This window comes from Brassica rapa, chromosome A04, assembly GCF_000309985.2.
Source record: "Brassica rapa cultivar Chiifu-401-42 chromosome A04, CAAS_Brap_v3.01, whole genome shotgun sequence".
NCBI lineage: Eukaryota > Viridiplantae > Streptophyta > Magnoliopsida > Brassicales > Brassicaceae > Brassica > Brassica rapa.
This window is the reverse complement of record NC_024798.2, coordinates 20,391,904-20,411,763: the sequence shown is the minus strand read 5'-3', so window position 1 is coordinate 20,411,763 and position 19,860 is coordinate 20,391,904. Positions and strand designations below refer to the sequence as shown.

The following is a 19,860-nucleotide window of genomic DNA, read 5'->3' as shown; positions in this document are numbered from 1 at the left end:
CCGATAAACTCATTGGGCCTATAAGCCCATTAATATTTATCCGTGAGAGCGAAGTCTGTTACTTGGGTTACTAAACAAAGAGGCCTTTAGAAAACCCTAACTCTTACCGTAGCACCTGAGCTATATATTGCCGCAGCTAGGGTTTCCACTCCCTCACGCTAACACACATCACCGCAGCCATTTCCATCTCTCAACCAACTTCAAACAATGGCTGAACGAGGCGGAGAACGAGGTGCCGAGCGAGGAGGAGACCGCGGCGGTTTCGGACGAGGATTCGGAGGAGGTCGCGGCGACAGAGGAGGCCGGGGAGGTCCGAGAGGCCGAGGCGGCAGACGCGGAGGACGTCCGACAGAGGAGGAGAAGTGGACCCCAGTGACCAAGCTCGGCCGTCTCGTGCAAGCCGGAAAGATCCAGAAGCTCGAGCAGATCTACCTCCACTCCCTCCCCGTCAAGGAGTACCAGATCATCGACCTCCTCGTCGGCCCCACCTTGAAAGACGAGGTGATGAAGATCATGCCGGTTCAGAAACAGACCAGGGCCGGTCAGAGGACGAGGTTCAAGGCCTTTGTCGTCGTCGGAGACACGAACGGGCACGTTGGTTTGGGTGTGAAGTGCTCCAAGGAGGTGGCGACGGCGATCAGAGGTGGGATTATATTGGCGAAGCTGTCGGTTATTCCCGTGAGGAGAGGGTACTGGGGGAACAAGATTGGGAAGCCGCATACGGTTCCTTGTAAGGTTACGGGGAAGTGTGGGTCCGTTACGGTGAGGATGGTGCCGGCTCCGAGGGGTGCGGGGATTGTGGCGGCTAGGGTTCCTAAGAAGGTGCTTCAGTTCGCTGGGATTGATGATGTGTTTACTTCGTCGAGGGGGTCTACTAAGACTCTTGGAAACTTCGTAAAGGTTTGAACTTTATTCCTTTACTTGGTGTTTGGAGTTGTGTATAGATTGAAAGTTGATTCCTTTTTGATCGTTGCGTGTGGAGTTGTTTTGGGTAATTTAGCTTGTTGTAGTTGATGTAAAGTGAGAATTGCTAAGCTTGATTAGTTTGAATAAGCTGTCTGTGTTAAATGATGATTTGTTTGTGTTATTGCTAAATTAGAAGCTTAAATTTGATGCTTTATTGATCGTTTCGTGTGAGTTGTTTTGGTTAATTTAGCTTGATGTAGTTGATGGAAGTAAGAATTGGTAAGCTGACTGTTAATAATGATTTGTTTGTGTTGTATTGAGCTGTCTGAATTATAATTTGTTTGTGTTTATTGCTAAATCACAAAGCTTTGAAGTCGTTTGTACATATTCATCATTTTTGTGTTTATTGACTTGTTTGTGTTTATTGCTAAATCACAAGTTTCTATGATTAATCTTCATGATTTGGTTGTGTTTATTACTAAATCACAAGTTTCTATGATTAATCTTAATGATTTGGTTGTGTTTATTGCTAAATTTGAGATTACATTATAATCTTAGTTTATACATGTATAACATCATTTCACTTGAATTTTCACAGACGAGCTGGTGATATGTTTTTTTAGTATTTTCCATGTATTGCTTTGTAAGAACTTTTAAATGTTTGTTTTCTTCCTTTGAAGAACAATTAAATGTTTGTTCAGTATTTTTGAATCATTCATTGGTTAATCATGTGTAATTGTATTTTTGTAGGCTACATTCGACTGTCTCCAGAAGACTTATGGATTCCTGACACCAGAGTTCTGGAAAGAGACGAGCTTTAAAAAGTCACCGTACCAGGAGTACACTGATCTGCTGGCCGAGAAGGGAACTGCAACCAAAGCCATCACCGAGGTTGAAGACCAAGCCGCCTCCTAAATAAACAAACAAACAATGTCCCCCTTGTTTTGTTTTTGGATGATCCTTTCATGAGTTTTATTTTGTTCGAACCTTTAGTATATGTTGTTTGCTGGATTGCTGCTATCTTATGTTTTCATCATCTCCCCCAAACAAAGCTATTTTTGCTCTAGTTTTTTTTTTATAATCGATGGTTATGCCCTCTAGTATTTTTTTTACTTGAATTTCTCTAATTTTCTATCAACTTCGCTATGTTACACATTCTAAGGTTGATTACATAGGTGGATTGTTGGGAAACAAATACTAATAATAAACTAATACTTTTAGAATAATACTCCGTGAATTAAAAAGACAAGTCTGAAATGGATTGTTGAACTGTGAGAAGGTAATAGACTTAAATTATAAATTAAAAAGACAAGTCTGAAATGGATTGTTGAACTGTGAGAAGGTAATAGACTTTGAATAGAAGAGAATAAATCAAAAGTTGACGTATCTTCTCCGAAACTTCAGCTATTTCTAAATACGCGGATTCTGATTACTCTGTTCTCTCTCGCCTGATAAACCTTAGAATTGACTCTTTTTTTTAAAAAAAATTTTGGTTCTTTTTTAGTTCTTGTCGGAATCGTGAGAAGCTCTGTCTCTCTGTCGGAACCAATGGGGACTCCGGAGTTTCCAGATCTGGGGAAACACTGCTCCGTCGATATCTGCAAGCAAATCGATTTCTTGCCTTTCACCTGCGACCGTTGTCTCCAGGTTCCTCTCTCTCTATCTCTGTTTTGAATCACATGCAAAAAAGAATCGTCTTTGTTGCGAATAATTGTGTTGTATGACTGTCTGAATCGCATGTCTTCAATCCTGGGAACTACTATATCATCATCTTCCTTGTTCTTTTGTCGTTCGTGTTCTGGGAGAACCAAGTGAAAAGTCTCCGTCTTTTTCTTAATTACCGCGAGGAAAATTCATCTTTTCTACATGCGACCAGTTTGATTTGATTTGTTCCGACATTAAGTTTATCACTTAAGTTCTTGTAATTACGAACCAACGTGTTGAGCCATCTGTCATTTCGAGCTTAATCATCGACATTTCGCAATTCTCCGCACTTAAATTCACCAGAGTTGTTCAAAATTCACTTAATTCATCATGATTGCCATTAAAGATTCGATCTTTTTGTTGGTTTACATTAACATATTTGAGTTTATGGCTGGTTCTTAAAGATTTGCATTTAAAGATTTGATCTTTTTTGTTTATGGCTTGTGTGCACTCTCTTTACATTGATATATCTTTTATTCAGGTCTTTTGTTTGGATCACCGGAGCTATATGAAACACACTTGCCCCAAAGGCGACAGAGAAGATGTAACAGTAATTATCTGCCCACTCTGTACCAAAGGAGTACGGTTAAACCCAAACGAAGACCCAAACATCACATGGGAGAAACACGTCAACACAGACTGCGACCCATCAAACTACGAGAAAGCCACAAAGAAGAAGAAATGCCCTGTCCCAAGATGCAAGGAGCAGCTAACATTCTCGAACACCATCAAGTGCCGAGACTGCAGCGTCGACCACTGCTTGAAACACCGTTTCGGACCTGATCACACTTGTCCTGGACCTAGAAAACCTGAACCACCACGCTTCCTGGGTTTCATGAGTAGTGGGAGTAGTAGCAAGAAAGAAGCTAAAACAATAACAAGACCTAACAAACCTTCTTCTTCTTCGAGATGGTCTAATCTTCTATCTTCAGCAGAAGCTGGGATCACCAAGCTTGGTAACGACATTAGCCATAAGCTTCAGTTTTCGAGCAGCAGCAGCAGCGGCGGCAATGATGGTACGGTGGAGGTGTGTCCACAGTGCGGTGCGAAGTTCTCTTCTGTTACCGTTCTCGTGGAACATGTAGAGAAAACACATGAGAGGAACAAGAAGCAGCAGAATCATGGCAAAAGTCACAAGTACTGAACATCTTTTTGTATTGTTTCTTCTCTTTTACTTTGGTTTGATACAAACCAAAGAAAAAGTTTCACATTCTTTGAACTTAATTTTAAATTTGATTATATACCAAAAAATGTTATTGCCACATGTTATTTACCACATTCTTTCAACTTTAATTTGAAAATTGTTATATACCAAGAAAAATGTTATTGCCGCATGTTATATACCATTTCTTAATTCTCTCTTGCTAGTTCTTTGAACTTAATATTGTCATTTATATAAGTTGACAAAAAAAAAATTTGTCATATAAGTATAAAAAAAAAAGAAGTTACTGCCACATGCTTTGGTCAACTAACTAGTACCGAATTGTTCTGGTTAACTGACGTCATCACTTACGTAATCTCCCGCGGTAAAAAAAACAGATTACCGACCCCACGTGAATTCAATTTTAACGGCGTTAATAAGAAGTGACAGGCAGCTAACTTAACGGTGCAATTAAAACGTAATTAATTTGTGACAACGTGAACTTGTCGTAAGATTATTTTTTTTTAATCAAATATACTATCAGTTAATTTGACTCAGTGAAGAGTGAATCAGTCCATTGACTCTGTACACGAATTTCGAGAATATTCAGTGCACTAAAATGAAAAAATTTTACTTTCTAAAATACTCGAGAACATGCGCACACATACACTATACGAGTAATTAAGTACTAATTAAAGAATAATTTTTTAAAAAGATTACGTTTGCTTTATTTGCAAATGTTATGAGCTGGCGAAGAAAATGCAATAACTAACCCCAGCTGTAATTCGCATCTGACGGCTGAGATTACTTCCCTTATGAAGAAAAAGTAATTAAAAAAAGAAAAGAAGATATTAGGAGAGTAACGAAACGGCACAAGGTGGAACCCGCGTCGTGCCGTTGAGGAAGAAGAAGAAGAAGAGGAAGATCATTTAGCTGGAAGCTTGCTGGATCATCCGGCGAGTAAAACTCTACTCAGAGAACACAATCGGAGATACGGATTCGAGTTCTCTCCGATCAATTTTTTCAGTCTCCGATTTGAGCTTTGATTCGAGGTAATTTGATCAATCTGGGCTGTTTAATCGTTGATTTTCTCTGGATTAGATGATTCTTCGTAGTGGATTGTGGATTGTTTGATAGATTAGAAGAGTAGTAATGTGATTCTTCAGTTTCAGGCGAACGATTGAGTTTTGAAGGAGTACCTTCTTGACCGAGGAAGCTCTAGGGCTTTGTTCGGTGGATCAAGAGGGGGAGGAGAGGAGATACTTTTGAAGAAGAAGAATGAGTGCAGTGTCGGGGGTGATCTCGAGGCAAGTTTTGCCTGTGTGTGGTAGCCTTTGCATTCTCTGCCCTGCGTTTCGTGCTAGGTCTAGGCAGCCTGTGAAGAGGTACAAGAAGCTCATTTCTGATATCTTCCCTCGCAATCAGGTTTGGTCATTTACACACTCTTCTTCTATTAGACTTGTTGTTTGCTAGTTCTATAGTTACTTGCTTTGACTTACATTGCCATGCTCATAGTTTGTTAAATTAGGCGCTCTTTGTGGGTGTAAGTAACATTTTTTATTATCAAATCGTGACTAGTTCTGCAATATGTGTTTCTATTTTTTATCTTGTGTTGCATAAATTTGGCTTTTTTTCTTTTTAATCTTGCATGCTTCTCTCTTTTCTTTGTTGAACTGATTTTCATTTCTCTTTGAGTCACTAGAATAGAAAATGGGAGGTTACCTCTCGGTTATCTTGGTGGGTTGGTTTAGTAACTTCCCGCTACTTACCATTTCTGATAGGAGGAAGGCCCAAATGACAGGAAGATTGGAAAGCTATGTGAGTACGCTGCAAAGAATGCCGTGCGTATGCCTAAGGTATATTTCATCCAACGTCAAGTCTAGGCACTTTAAATTTTTGAAAAGATAGTAACTTTGTATGGAAATTAGCAACTCCTTTGACTTTTGGTTTTGGTTAGTACATAGATTTAAGTCAGACTACTCGTTATAGCATATGGAGTCAGATTGCTTTTCTCCGAAATTGTATGTCTCTGTTGCTGAAATTTACGATTTTTCAGATATCAGAATCTCTCGAACAAAGATGTTACAAGGAATTGAGGAATGAGAATTTTCAGTCGGCGAAGATAGTCATGTGCATATACAGAAAGCTTCTGGTCACTTGTAAGGAGCAAATGTGAGGTCATCCTTCTTTAGTTTTCTTTACAAAACACCTCATATTCTATCTTGTGTCCAAGATCTTCTGTGGTTTAACATGTGAACTCAAGAAGCTTGCTTGAAAACTGTAATCTATCACGACAGCAGGAGTCTTTCGGCATGTTCAGTTTAGGTGACTTGATAAATTTGTCATTGTTCTTTTTTTTCAGGCCTCTTTATTCTAGTGGTTTTCTAAGGACAGTGCAAGCTCTTTTGGATCAAACTCGACAGGATGAAATGCAAATAGTTGGATGTCAGTCTCTTTTCGAATTTGTAAATAATCAGGTCAGCTTCTTACATGCTTGATAGAATTCTCTTGTAGCCACATGCGAGGGTGCTTTCAGATAAAATAGTTAAGGACATAAGAAATACTGATATGGCATGATTGATTGATGCTATCAAATTTTGCAGAAGGACGGCAGTTCCCTATTTAACTTAGAAGGCTTTCTCCCAAAGCTGTGCCAATTAGCACTGGAAGGTGGGGATGATGACAGGTCGCGGAGCCTGCGTGCAGCAGGACTTCAAGCCCTTTCAGCAATGGTAATTCGGTTATGCTGTTATGTCTCTCTAGATTCTATTCTTATAAATTGTAAGTTTACAAGTATCTTCTAATGCATTCTGGTCTTTATCTATTTCTAGATTTGGCTGATGGGTGAATACTCTCATATTCCCAGCGACTTTGACAACGTAAGTATATCTCAGGGTCATGCACTAGTTTCTTTTGTTTTTGACACATATTTTTAGGTTTCCGAGTTACTTATATATCTGATCTCCTTTCCTGCATCGAACGTAGTTGATTTGTTGTATCTAGAAATAGACAAAGGAGGGAAAATCTGTTAGATTTGCTTTCCAAATTTCTTGACCGAAGGCTAAAATACCATATTAAGTTTGGCCAAAGGTTAACTCATGTAGAACTGGGGGACTGAGGAGTCTTGGGGCACTGGTAGAATTTTGTATTTGACAAAGTACATGTTAATTTCTGTTAACTGATCAATTCAATACTTGCTTGGCAGGTTGTCTCAGGAGTCATCGAAAATTATGGTCACCCCAAAAAATCAACAAATCCTTCTGATAGTGGCAGAAAATGGGTGGATGAAGTCTTGAAAAATGAAGGTCATGTAGCTCATGCAGATTACCATATAAATGTTCCTTCTTGGAGAACGGTTGTGAATGAAAAGGGTGAACTAAATGTGAAAATGTAATTTCTTCTCTCTCAGTTCTTTTTACGTATGCACTTTTGGATTCTTTCCCTCTCTTCAATGTATCTTTTCTTCTTCAGGGAAGATTCCTTGGACCCTAGCTTTTGGTCCAAGGTTTGCCTACACAACATGGCCAAGCTAGGTGAAGAGGCCACAACCATGAGACGTATACTCGAGTCTTTGTTCCGTTACTTTGACGAGGGGTATCTATGGTCAACGGAAAATTCGATTGCATTCCCAGTTTTAAGAGATCTGCAATATTTCATGGAAATATCTGGTATTACGCTCTCAATATTTTTCATTTAGCCCTTCCCGCATTATCAGTGTTCTGAAATAGTTCTGCCATCTTGCAGGGCAAAGAACACACTTTCTTCTGTCCATGTTAATTAAGCACCTTGATCATAAAAGTGTGCTTAAGCAGCCAAGCATGCAGCTTAATATATTAGAGGTTACCACCTCCCTTGCTGAAAATGCAAAAGTTGAACACTCCGCAGCAATAGTCAGCGCAATAAGTGATATCATGAGGCACCTGAGAAAATGCATGCATTCTTCTCTAGATGAAGCAAATCTGGGACCTGAACTAGCAAACAGTAACAGAATGGTTAGCGTAGCTCTCGATAAGTGCCTCGTCCAGTTGACGAAAAAGGTATATTATTATCGAGTGAATTTTATATCTTCTTCTTTCTCTTCAATATATACTGAGGCGGATCTATCAATTCTGTAAGGTCGGAGATGCTGGGCCAATTCTAGATTCTATGGCAATGATGTTGGAGAATATCTCAGCTGTCACAGATGTGGCAAGAACCACAATTGCTGCTGTTTTTCGCTCTGCTCAAATTATAGCCTCTATACCAAATCTGTCTTATCAAAACAAGGCAACCTCTCAGTACCATCTAGTATAATTCTTCCTCTTGTCATTGATAGATAAGATTAATTCTGATGAAACTCCGCTTTTACTACTTTTTTGTTGCAGGCTTTTCCCGAGGCCTTATTCCATCAGTTACTTCAAGCTATGGTCCATCCAGATCATAAAACACGGATTGGCGCCCACCGTATATTTTCTGTGGTGCTGGTACCAACCTCAGTCTGCCCACGTCCTTCCTCAACCGCTACTGACCTTCAAAAAGGAATGGGTCTTCCTCGTTCACTTTCAAGGACTGCGTCTGTCTTTTCCTCCTCAGCAGCCCTTTTCGAGAAGCTGAGGAAGGATAAATTCTCGTCAATTCTAACTTCTGATCAGAGCAAAAACGAAATGCCTGAGGAAGAACCTGTAAACAATAGGGGGACAATCCTCGACAAATTGGAAGCTTCATACAGTCAAGCATATAGCACTTGGAATCAACCAGTGACCTCAGTAGCAGATAACTCTGTGGCTCATTTAAACTCTGATCTGGTACATTATTCCAACTTTTTTTTATGTTTGTGAAATAACTTATCAGAAGAGTAGCGCATTTTCTAATTAACCTTAAATGTGACCTTAGAGGCCTATATGTCTGTGAGTCATTCTCTAATTTGTCATCTTATATGCTCCTCAGGATGCTGTTTATATAAGGCTAAGTAGTCACCAGATAGGTCTTTTGCTTTCATCAATCTGGGCGCAGTCCATATCTCCTGCAAATACACCTGACAATTATGAGGCGATTGCAAACACCTACAGTCTTGTGTTGTTGTTCTCTCGTGTTAAGGTAAAATATTATTTCATATCAATAACTGCTACCTCTGCATTTGAGTGGTTCTTATTGTTTCTTAAGCTCTGTGAGCTTAATTTGATTCGATCTCTTATGAATTGTTTGCTTACAACTTTTGTCAAACATATCATAACTTATTTTCAGAATTCAAGTCACGACGCTTTGATTCGAAGTTTCCAAATGGCACTTTCTTTACGAGATATTTCTTTGATGGAAGGAGGTGAGCTTCCACATGTTTTTGATCCTTTATCCACATTAAAGGAAAAGAACAAGTTATTGGTTTCTTTGAATTTACTAGATATATGCTGAAGTAACTATCCATGTAATGAGGAAGAGCTGTGTTTGAACATCTTCTTAAAAGCTACCGTCTTACTTTGAAACTCTACTTCAGATCTTTTGGGATGTTCATATTTTCAGGACCACTTCCTCCATCGCGACGAAGGTCTCTCTTCACTCTAGCTGCATCGATGGTTCTGTTTTCCGCAAAGGCATTCAATCTTTTTCCTCTGGCTGATTTCACAAAAGTAGCACTTCAGGGACCAATGGTACGTTGATCATTTGTGATGAAAATGTTGCCACAGCTTAATTTTTTATTTCTCTATATTTTAATGGTAAAATCTATGGGCATGAGACACAAAAACTATTTTCCACTTTGCTTTAACTTCCTCTTCTACTTAATTCAGATTGACCCATTCTTGAGCTTGGTTGAAGATCACAAGTTGAAGGCTGTAAGTACAGATCAGCTGCCGACAGTTGCTTATGGATGCCAAGAAGATGATGCTTCAGCTTTAGATACTCTTTCAAACATATCAATCTCCACTGAACACAGCAGAGGAACCCTCGTCTATGAAATTGTCAAAAGCTTAGAAGATATGTGCAATGTAAGCCGATTTTCCATCACTATCTCCCCCACTAAACTGCTGGTAAATCACTTAGTAACCAAAGTAAACTGTTTTTCAGTCTGAAATGGACAAAATGCGGGAGCAGCTGCTCACTGAGTTCATGCCGGATGATGCATGTCCACTCGGAACTCGCTTTGTAGAAGAAACCCAGAAATCTTTTCAGACTGACTTCGGAGATGTTAAACCCCAAAAGGTACTTACTAGCTCTTCTGCTTCACATACCACTTGAGATGAACATTGTGTTGAACCTTGGTTAGTATCTTCAGGATGCAGCACTCTTCTCTCATGAGGATCAAGACTTTGTAGATGTCACTGAAACCGTTACAACGAATAATCCTGTAACAGTTGCTGAACTCCCAGACCTCCTGAGCGTCAATCAAATTCTAGAATCTGTAAGTTCGAGAAATTAGATTACAAAGTCATCACCTCAATACTAACTTTAGTTTCTTTTGTTTTGTTGAAAGGTCGTAGAGACAACACGTCAAGTGGGTAGAATCTCCTTCCACACTGCAGCTGACGCTTCATACAAAGAAATGACGCTTCATTGCGAGAATCTATTAATGGGAAAACAACAAAAGATCTCGAGTCTTTTGAATTCTCAGCTACGACATGAGAGTTCTGTTAACAGCTCTCCACGGCAGCATGATGAAGAGAACAAGATCGCAACGTTCCATCCTATGATCAATTCCGCATTTGACACCGAGGTATACGCCTTTATGGTCTTGAAACTAATCCAAGCTAACTCTCTAATCATCATTTTTGTATTAATGACTACTAAAAATCTTGTTTAGGTTGAAGTCCCTCTACTGGGGAAGGAATTTGACATGAAATCGCCAAGAACACCAGTGAGAATGAAGTCGCCAAGAACACCAATGAGAACTATTCAGACACATTGCTATTCAGAACTCCAAGATAACACAGAAGCATATAAACTACCTGCCTCGAGCCCTTACGACAACTTCCTTAAAGCTGCTGGGTGTTGATCATATGGGAAGAACCAAACCATGAGTCGCTTTGGTTTCTAAGTCTCTTGAGTTACATTTTTTAGTTTCTTCATACAAGAGAACATGGTCTCGTAGAGGTTCTCTGTTCCTTTTTCACTTAATTCTTTATCCAATTTATTTGTTTCTTCTTGGTGTGATGTGTATAAAGTACAAAGAGGCCATCTGGTTTTCATATGGTGTTGTAATTTTAAGATTATTTGATTCTACAAGAAAGATTTTGTTGAAAGGTTTGAGCAATATGTACACTGAACTCTTCTACGATCCAATTTCTAATTTGTGCAATTAGATAAGCAGATAAAGATTGCAGTTCATCACAAGACTATTTAATACGCATAAGAGAAGCTAACACATAGGAATGTAACAAAGGGAACTATGCATCATTATATTCACTCTCATTTGCTTTGCTTAACCTCTTGAAGCATCTCAACTACTTTCTTCATCTTTGGCCTTTTGGCAGGTGTGATGTCTGTGCAAAGCAATGCAACTTTCAGAGCTGCAAGCATCTCTCTCCTCCAAGCAAAGGACACGGTGCTAAGCTTGGCATCAAGTATCTGTTCCGGTGTCTCTCCTCTCCCTGAAGCTCCATGTACCCATTTCACCAAATCTACCCCTTCACCAAACTCTTCCTCCACCGGTGCTCTTGAGGTTAGAATCTCTAGCAAGACCACTCCGTAGCTGTATACATTCCCCGGTGCAGTCACTTGCATTGTATATGCATACTCTGAGGACAAAAAAATAAAAATATGTTGGATTTTTAAGTTATTGGTAACTAAAACTAAAGAGTTTATTATACCTGGAGGAATGTAGCCAAAGGAGCCAGCAACTGAGCTAATACTTGCAGTGCCTCTGGACGGATCCAAAAGCTTCGATATTTCGATTTCCCCAAGCACAGGTTTGTAACCAGAGTCCAGCAATACATTGCTAGAGGAAACATCAAGGTGAATAATGGCGACATGGTGGAGAAACGCTAAGCCTTCTGCCACACCAACGGCGATCGACAGTCTCATTGGCCAGTCAGGTTGGTACTCTGGCTTCTTAGCAGACTCATGAATCAGCTGAGCTAAGTTACCATTAGATAAATGCTGATGCAACAAGAGAGCAACGTCTTCATATATAACAAACCCAATCGGTGTAACCAAATGGTCATGACAAAGCTTGCTGAGTCTTTCGAGTTCTCTGATCATCTTGTTCTGATGATTAGTTATAGCTCTGTCCATAGACTTGAGTTTCTTCACAGAGAGAACCATCCCTGAAGGCATGACGGCTTTATAAACCGAACTGAAAGTTCCAGTGCTGAGTTTGTTTGACTCCTTCATAGTTGCTTTCACAACTGCATCAAGATCAATCCCTTGTTTAAGATTCTCAATAAAGACACTGCCGGCTATAATCTCCGGCTGCTCATCTTCGATGTTATCTTCAACATCGACATTTTTCGCAGCTGCTTTCTCTTGTTTCTCCCTCATCATGAAGAGAAGAACCACCACGGAGACTGATACAAAGACGGCAACACCCGAACCAATCACTGCAAGCACAATCCTGTAGGAGACTCTGTGATTGTACCTCAAATGTTCATAAGAATATCCACAGGAAGAGCTCAACGGCGCTCCACAAAGCTCTTTGTTCCCCGAAAAGCTCGAGTTTGGAGACTTTTGGAACGGAACAAAGACAGGCACTGGTCCACTCAAGAGGTTGTTCGAGAAATTAACCTCAAACAAACTCATCATACCTTTTAGCTGTTGCGGTATGGTTCCTGTGAGCATGTTGTTAGAGACATCCAACGACACGAGCTTGTCCAGCCTTCCTAGCTCTGAAGGCAATGGTCCATGAAGATGGTTGAAACTCAAGTTAAGCGCTATCTGCAGACTCCTCATCCGACCAATCTCTGGAGGAATGGTTCCAGTCAAGTAGTTTCGACCCAGCTGAAGCTCAAGGAGCTTCACACAGTTTCCAATCTCATGTGGGATGTCTCCTCTAATAGAATTCTGATCAAGGAGCAGATACTGAAGCCTCGGCATGCTGCAAAGCTCCTTGGGAATGGTGCCGTTGAGTCTGTTGTTACTCAAATCAAGCTTGTTGAGGTTTCCTAACCCAAGAAACGTTTTAGGGACTTCACCAAAGAGACTATTACCAGAGAGAATCAGCTCTTGAAGACTCATGAGCTTACCAAGCTCTGCTGGGATGGCTCCAGCAAAGCCATTAGCTGCTAGATTCAGCAGAGTGAGGTTAGAACACTTTGAGAACTCTCCAACAATCTCACCTGAGAGACTGTTATTGTCTGCTTCAAAGTAAGTAAGTCCACTAACGTTACCAATAGTCCTCGGAATGGCTCCCACAAGCTCGTTGTTCCCAATTCTAACGCTGGAGAGGCTGCTGCAGATTCCCACCTCTTCAGGTATCTCACCGGTGAATCTATTCTGCGTCAAGACCAAAACTTGAAGCTTCCCTTTCTCAAAAACCCCCTTTGGAATCTTCCCTTCAAGCTTGTTTGAGTGAAGATTCAACAGCTCCAGCTCAGAAACCAAACCTAACCCTTTAGGTATCTCACCAACCAACTCATTCTCATAAGCTGTAAACACTCTTAGATTACTCAGATTCCCTATCCATTGAGGTATGGTACCGTTTAAACCGTTTCCAGAGACTTGAAACTCCTCTAACCTCTCTAACACCATAAGCTCATCAGGTATCTCTCCCACAAGCAAGTTATTAGAAACATTGAGTGACTTAAGACCTCTAAGGCTACCAAACTCAACCGGGATTCTTCCGACAAAACGGTTTAAAGACAAATCAAGAAACTCAAGCTCAGACAAGTCGCCAAAGGAAGCAGGAACCGGTCCGGTGAAGCTGTTACCGGAGAGATCTAGATGCTTTAAGCTTCTGAGGTCAGAGATTAGAGTGGCGTTACCTTTGAGATGAAGCCCTGAGAGGTCAAGCATTTCGACGAACGAGTTGTTGGCACCACACTTGAGCCTAACCCAGTTACAATAGTCTGTCCCGTTGCCACTCCATCCAGGAACACTAAGCTCTCTGTGAATAGCTAACAATGCGGCTTCATCGCTTAGCTGAGCTTCGCCAAGATTAGATTTTGATAAGAACCCAACAATCAGAAGAGCTGACAAGAACCAGAACGCCATTTTTTAGAATTGAAATCAATCACACACAAGAGTGTTGTTCAAAGTTTTGATCTTTTCGCCATTAAAGCTTTGGTTTTTGAGTCAAAGGAACTGTCTTTAGCTGTTTTCGGACAAAACCCATGTCAGATTTGTAAGAAAAAGAAGTGCTTTTGAGTGTGGTTTGGAGACAAGAGAGAGAGAGCAAAGCCCATGTTTTTAGGGAGATGAGAGAAAGGAAACATCCATCAGAGAGCAAAGACTGATCATAGAGTTAAGAGAGAACAAAATGCATTTCATGTTTTTTTATAATTATCACGAAAATTATGATTGCAGAACCAAACAAAGATCCTCACTTCAGAGACAGAGAGAGAGAAGAGAGAGAATCCACCAAAGCAAACGCACTTGGGAAGGAGGGAATATATTTTCTTATTTATCTATGTTTAATTATTTAAAATTTAGTATTAGATTGATTTCTTTTGATATAAAGTTTTTATTTTTTTTTCACGAGACAGTGCAAGTGATGAATGAATGGATGAAAGCGCATAAATATATCTGACACAATTTTTTACTTTTTGAGATAAAGAATTTTTCAAAAAGATTAAAGAAAAAAATGTACTGTGTACGTTTTGATAATTCTTTTCTTCTGACGTTTTTCTGAACCATTCTGTCACAATGTTCAATACCACAACAGTAAAAGATTTTTTTTCCTAATTTATAATCTTTTTGATTGCCTTCTTTCAGATATATTTTTATTATCCCAATGTATAGCAAATGAAGATTTTCCCCCAAATTTTATTTTAAATCCAAATGTGGAAATGGTTTTTACGTCGTATCCACAACATAAAAACTTGTTATAAAAAATGTATAGCACGACATAATGCCTTTTATGACGTAAAATCAAACAGAAAATAGATAGTTATTTTGAACAAGGAAATTGGTTTTACAAAACCTATACTTTATATTCATTACACTTAAACAGAAAATCTCCAGTTTATAATATTTCTCCTATTCGTATTTCGTAGATAGTATTTATAGGCTATGTTTTCTATTCTTTTGTTTTTGAACATCTACGCTCGACATGCAGCAAACACTTTTGCCACTGGGAATCTACTTTCCTGTCATGTTTTGCTGATTACTTTAACCACTATCGATGTTTGAAGTTACCAACTTTGTTGACATTCATGAATATAATACTACTATAGATTAATATGAATGGATATGATTGGTTTTCCGAATTTATAAAAATTAGTAATAATTTTGTGAGTTGCTCTATGTAATAAACGATTTGTCAAAACATGGTACAAGACATGTTTTCCCAAATATCCGGCCCGAACATCGATATTAAAGTCTTTTGAATAGTATTAATGGTTATATTATCTTGTAAGAATGAAACCAATGTTCCATGATAATATAGTTATGTCAAGTGAAAAAATAAGATCGAAAAATATGCTACAACATTTTTTGGAGGTTTCGAATATTCATTTAAACAGAGACACATATATGTATGAAGTTTGGATTTATGATTTATATATTTATTAAAAGTTTGGGATATGTTGAAATTTGATTCTGAATCTATGTCATACTCAAATTTGGAATATGATTCATTTAACCGGTTTGGTGGTTGTTTTGATCGTGTTAGTTGAGTGTTGTTGTGGAAGAATGTCTTCAGCATCTTTTTTTTTTGTAACTGGTCTTCAGCATATCTTCACCGCACTAATATATATATTACAATTTCTCTAAGTCAAATGCTAAAAGAAAAAAACAAAGAGAAACTGTAGAATCTATCCTATACTAAAAGGAACATATAAAGCTCCCACATTGCTCCTCAGATTAATTATAATCAACCAATCAGAATTCATTATTTTTGCCATGTCACACTCTAATTGGGCTGATTTTGTTGCTGATCCGTAAGCCCACAACATTGTTAGGCTATATTAGTTATTAATGCACATGTTTTGTTATTAATTAGTATATATGATATTTTGGTCCAGTAGCCCAATACACCAGAATCCTTAAAACGCAGATCTTGATCATTTCTTCGACATCCTCTCTTCATCGTTTCATCTTTTTTTTTTTTTTGAAAGATTCATCGTTTCATCTTCCTCAACGGTTCGTCGATCAATCAGCACACTACTCCATAATTGATCAATGAATCCTCCAGAAATCCCACTTATGTCTTCCTTTCACCTTCCTTCCTCTCAATTTCTATAACATTCCTCCCAATGGATGGTAATCCACCAAAAAGTCTTCCGTAGCCATTGGCAATGCCGAATTTCTAGATCGAACGAACACACATGCCTTTCATATGTTCATGTCTGCCTTTCTTCAGGTTCCAACTCCCTTTTTCACAATATATAAACATATCCTCTGATTCTATGCTCCACCATCATACATGACAAATACATCACGGCGAGAGAGGCATGCTTACAGGTATAGACCCGTAACTATGATGAGATTATTTGATTCCCTCAGACTCTATACGCTTACTATTGGTTCAGCTAATTCACCATAGCCATCACCCAATTCTTCAGTGATGTATCTGCAGGCTTGGTAGAAGCGGAGCTGCGTTACCAGTGAATCCAGTTCGGTCAAACAACAGTCTCTGAAGCAGGTCGAATCATGGTATGTATATCCATTCTGTTATTCTCCTCTCCTCATAGCTGAACCATCTATTTCTGCAATGTTTGTTTCTTTCTTATTTTCGCTTTGTGGGTTATTCTTCCGATGATCTGGAATCTGAAAAGTTTCAAGATTTGCGATGAAATCTTCTCACTGACTTTATAAGTTTATTTGGTTGCATTTCAGTTCACTTACACTCAAACCTGGTAAAATAACTTCTTTCTCTTTAGTTGTAATTGATCAAAATTGTTTAGTTACAAACATCGGATGCTCAACTTTGTGTTTGAAACTGTAACTTTTCTGAAAATATTGTTATGTAAAAGTCAAAAGATTGCATTTTTATGTTTCTTGATAAGAATAGAAGCCTTAAAATGGCTATTGATCCCATAATGTTTAGTTAAGCTTTGTGACAGTGACTGTTAAATCGCTAACTTTTGTCACCATGTGTCTCTGTTGGTAACATCTGATAGAAATCCTAGGAAGATAGCTACAAGGTTACTTGATCCTTTTCTTGCTCACTTGAAGACAACACAAGATTAAGTTGCTAAAGGTGGCTACTCAATTGTTCTCAAGCCTGAGGATAGTGACGGTGCGACTTGGTTCACTATTAGTAAGTAAACATTTGTAAAACACCGTCACTAATTTCTCACTTAATCTTTGCTTGGCAGGTTTTGACAACGGTTACATTCACTGAGATCCTCCCGTCGACAAAAGCCATCGTCTCTTTCAAAGTCCCTGACAACAGTTCTGGCAAGGTTTAAAAAATAATAGTAATAACCCTTTTGTGTATGCATTTCAGTGGTTTTGAGATTGATACCATCAACTTATGAAATCTGTTAACAACTTGAGGTCCAGTACTTCCATGACCATGCAGCAGTCTCCGTACCGCAGCTTTGAAGCAGAACCCATTGATCGATGTAACAGCCACTCTAGATACACCAGTCATTTGGTGCTGACGCTGGATATGACACATCCTCCAAAACTTTCACCAAGTACAATGCTAGAAACGTTACAAAGTACACTGAATCATTATTCTCCACTCCTCACGCAATCCATCATTGAATGCATATACCATTACTTCATTTCTCTGAATCCTGGAGATTACCTCAACTATAAAAAGGTATGTTATATCCATCAAATTCATCGGTTCAATCTTCTCAACTATAAGGTCTTTCCTTTTTTTGTGTTATTGTTCCTCACACAAAGAGAGATCATTTTTTTTTTGTTCTTTGTTTCTTTTTTATCCGTTTCAGAGTTTGTAATTCAAAAACAAAATTAATTTGAAGCCGGCTACACCGCAGATTGATCGTCTGAGTTTTGATATTTATTCAAAGTCTCAGTTGTTTTTGAACTTTGTCATTTTTTTAACCAGCACTTTGTCTTCTTCATGTTTGTGTTTTATTGGTTCTTCGCTGATCTGTTTGCTTGGTTTGTTGTTCCTTTCAGTTTGTGAACTGTATCTTTCTCTATACCCTAATATTGAATGTTTCTATCTACATCAGGAACCAAAACAGAATAACCTTCGTCAAAATACTTTGGCACTGTATTGTCTACATGAGATAACAATGGTGAGTTTCACATTAGCTTTTACTTTTGGAAATCTGTGAACCGTTTTGACAAGGTGAAGCATAACGTTTTCACTTGATAACCTCCTCGAAGACCAAAAAAGAGATCAAGAACTGTTCAGAAACAAATGAATGTAATGTTATAGCACAAATAATGTTACAGCTTGCTTTGTTGCTTAACATTTTCATTCTTGGTTGCTGTCTCTTTTCCGGATTTGGCTAGCAGAGCAAGTAACACAGGCTCTTATGAATCCCCTGAAGCTGCGGAAACATGATCAGAGGTGTGATTCCTTGCTTTGTTTTTTTTTCTTCGGTTTCTTCAATTTAGTGTCCACGCAACTCTTTGTTCTATGGTTAATTTCTATACACATTGCCACCATTGATTCCAGATTATAATAATTCATTGTGTTTTGGAGTTCCTGCTGTAGATATATGTCTAAGCCATTCCTCATGTTTTGATGTTTGATATATTGTTATAACTGAAAGTCAACTGGTACAAATATTATTCTTGGTATTATATATTGATTCAATATTTTTGATCCAGTCACTAGAAAGACAAAAGTGAAACTGTGAAGAAAGGTAATAGTACTCTTTGATCAATATAAGAATTCCTTTCTTGGTTCGATGAGTGTGCTAATCTCACATGGATCCTCGACAATCTTTTACCAAAAATCCAAACTAAAAGTTGGTTGTTATAATACAAGTTTTGTTGTACTTAAGGGAAATGTTATGTTAACGAAATAGAAAAAGAAACTACAAGTCTTACAAACTTATTACTAACCAAGTATTTTACTATTATAGTTTCAAAAAGAAAAGTATTTTACTATTTTCAATCAAATGACATTTTCTAAAAAATATGATATTATGAGTACTAATCACTGAACATTTAAACCTATACCGTTTCTAAGTTAGTTAAAATACATTTGATCCCCCTTCTAAATCAACACATATATTACTAAAATATTAATTTCATATATTTAGTTATTTACAATATATAAAGTATCAATAATATTTTGGATGCAAAAATTTGATCAAATAAATATAAGGGGACATATTTTCAACCCATATATAAAAAAAGCTCAACACGTTAAATAATAATAATGTAATCAGTGAATAGTTAATCAAAAATTTAAGACGAAACATTTATAATTTTCTTATTTTAAGAGTGTGAACAATGGTAAAGTAAAAATATTTCTATGTATGCTTGAGTATATGATATATATTATATTTGTTTAGTAATTTTCACGACACTATTAAAAAGAATCCATTTCATCAGAAATAATATAGATTATTCAAAATTTCAATCAAAAATGAAAAAAAACTAAAATTTGATATTATATCATATATGATATCAAAAGAAGTAGCAAGAGAAAAAAATAAAAATAAATCAACAACAAAGAAATTATTCTATCAACAACAAAGAAATTACTCCATCTACAACTCATGAGATAATAATCAAAGAAATACAACTAATAACAACTTCTCAACATCATCCGGACTATTTATGTATTCATAACTTAGTTTTGGTATTTTAGAAAACTAAAAATATATATATTTTTGTTACATAAAAATGCAAGAAAAAATTATATGTAACATTCACCCAGTAAAAAGAGTAATATGTTCACATGAAAGTTCTACAATATTCTTCATAAATTAAGGTTTATAAATAATTAATCCGGGCGTAGCCCGGGAAGGGACCTAGTAGCTAGTAATGTCGACTCCCTGTACATGATAGGTTTAATTTCAGAATTGTATTGAAGATCAAACAAAAGATTGAGAACTCATATAATAGAACGAGAAAGAGTGTGTGGGGGTCACTCACGGGATGGG

General features: G+C 37.9%; 4 protein-coding genes and 2 long non-coding RNA genes across 9 annotated transcripts; 4 read left to right on the top strand and 2 right to left on the bottom strand.

The window, feature by feature from the left end:
• The first annotated feature begins 140 nt into the window (after positions 1–140).
• LOC103865907 (40S ribosomal protein S2-2) lies at positions 141–2,012 on the top strand. The gene is made up of 2 exons (XM_009143769.3): positions 141–900; positions 1,657–2,012. Exons 1-2 carry the CDS (start codon positions 208–210, stop codon positions 1,819–1,821), a joined length of 858 nt encoding a protein of 285 aa, XP_009142017.1. The 5' UTR covers positions 141–207; the 3' UTR covers positions 1,822–2,012.
• Positions 1,877–2,385, bottom strand: LOC117133473. Its single transcript, XR_004457320.1, has 2 exons — positions 2,177–2,385; positions 1,877–2,134 (listed from the first exon to the last, which is right to left on the bottom strand). It is a non-coding gene; the product is annotated as an uncharacterized LOC117133473 (long non-coding RNA).
• LOC103865905 (zinc finger AN1 and C2H2 domain-containing stress-associated protein 11) lies at positions 2,247–3,925 on the top strand. Its single transcript, XM_009143767.3, has 2 exons — positions 2,247–2,553; positions 3,092–3,925. The coding sequence occupies exons 1-2, from the start codon at positions 2,455–2,457 to the stop codon at positions 3,752–3,754; spliced, it is 762 nt and encodes a 253-aa protein (XP_009142015.1). The 5' UTR covers positions 2,247–2,454; the 3' UTR covers positions 3,755–3,925.
• Positions 3,926–4,549: 624 nt separating this feature from the next.
• On the top strand, positions 4,550–10,981 carry LOC103865904 (protein SEMI-ROLLED LEAF 2). 3 transcript variants are annotated; one of them, XM_009143764.3, is made up of 20 exons: positions 4,550–4,803; positions 4,918–5,176; positions 5,533–5,607; positions 5,808–5,923; positions 6,114–6,228; positions 6,355–6,483; positions 6,583–6,630; positions 6,957–7,141; positions 7,223–7,419; positions 7,496–7,788; positions 7,868–8,017; positions 8,116–8,535; positions 8,678–8,827; positions 8,975–9,050; positions 9,248–9,375; positions 9,514–9,711; positions 9,791–9,925; positions 9,999–10,124; positions 10,197–10,436; positions 10,524–10,981. In XM_009143764.3, exons 2-20 carry the CDS (start codon positions 5,030–5,032, stop codon positions 10,713–10,715), a joined length of 3,120 nt encoding a protein of 1,039 aa, XP_009142012.1. In that variant the 5' UTR covers positions 4,550–4,803; positions 4,918–5,029; the 3' UTR covers positions 10,716–10,981. The 3 variants fall into 3 exon arrangements, with proteins under 3 accessions (XP_009142012.1, XP_018514069.1, XP_009142011.1); XM_018658553.2 differs by having other exon boundaries at positions 4,924–5,176; positions 9,990–10,124; positions 10,524–10,964; XM_009143763.3 differs by having other exon boundaries at positions 9,990–10,124; positions 10,524–10,964.
• Positions 10,982–11,002: 21 nt separating this feature from the next.
• LOC103865902 (leucine-rich repeat receptor-like tyrosine-protein kinase PXC3) lies at positions 11,003–15,506 on the bottom strand. The gene is made up of 2 exons (XM_009143759.3): positions 11,530–15,506; positions 11,003–11,457 (listed from the first exon to the last, which is right to left on the bottom strand). The coding sequence occupies exons 1-2, from the start codon at positions 13,865–13,867 to the stop codon at positions 11,129–11,131; spliced, it is 2,667 nt and encodes an 888-aa protein (XP_009142007.2). The 5' UTR covers positions 13,868–15,506; the 3' UTR covers positions 11,003–11,128.
• Positions 15,507–16,380: 874 nt separating this feature from the next.
• Positions 16,381–19,528, top strand: LOC103853651. 2 transcript variants are annotated; one of them, XR_004457323.1, is made up of 3 exons: positions 16,381–16,468; positions 16,936–17,054; positions 17,134–19,528. It is a non-coding gene; the product is annotated as an uncharacterized LOC103853651 (long non-coding RNA). The 2 variants fall into 2 exon arrangements; XR_004457322.1 differs by having other exon boundaries at positions 16,936–19,528.
• The last annotated feature ends 332 nt before the right edge of the window (positions 19,529–19,860 follow it).

Coding starts and splice junctions, on each gene's coding strand:
- LOC103865907 (XM_009143769.3), top strand. CDS start 208: ATGGCTGAACGAGGCGGAGAACGAGGTGCCGAGCGAGGAGGAGACCGC. Junction 901..1,656: donor CTCTTGGAAACTTCGTAAAG/GTTTGAACTTTA, acceptor GTATTTTTGTAG/GCTACATTCGACTGTCTCCA.
- LOC103865905 (XM_009143767.3), top strand. CDS start 2,455: ATGGGGACTCCGGAGTTTCCAGATCTGGGGAAACACTGCTCCGTCGAT. Junction 2,554..3,091: donor CCTGCGACCGTTGTCTCCAG/GTTCCTCTCTCT, acceptor TCTTTTATTCAG/GTCTTTTGTTTGGATCACCG.
- LOC103865904 (XM_018658553.2), top strand. CDS start 5,030: ATGAGTGCAGTGTCGGGGGTGATCTCGAGGCAAGTTTTGCCTGTGTGT. Junction 8,828..8,974: donor TGTTGTTCTCTCGTGTTAAG/GTAAAATATTAT, acceptor ACTTATTTTCAG/AATTCAAGTCACGACGCTTT. Junction 9,051..9,247: donor TATTTCTTTGATGGAAGGAG/GTGAGCTTCCAC, acceptor TCATATTTTCAG/GACCACTTCCTCCATCGCGA.
- LOC103865902 (XM_009143759.3), bottom strand. CDS start 13,867: ATGGCGTTCTGGTTCTTGTCAGCTCTTCTGATTGTTGGGTTCTTATCA. Junction 11,458..11,529: donor CTTTGGCTACATTCCTCCAG/GTATAATAAACT, acceptor TTTTGTCCTCAG/AGTATGCATATACAATGCAA.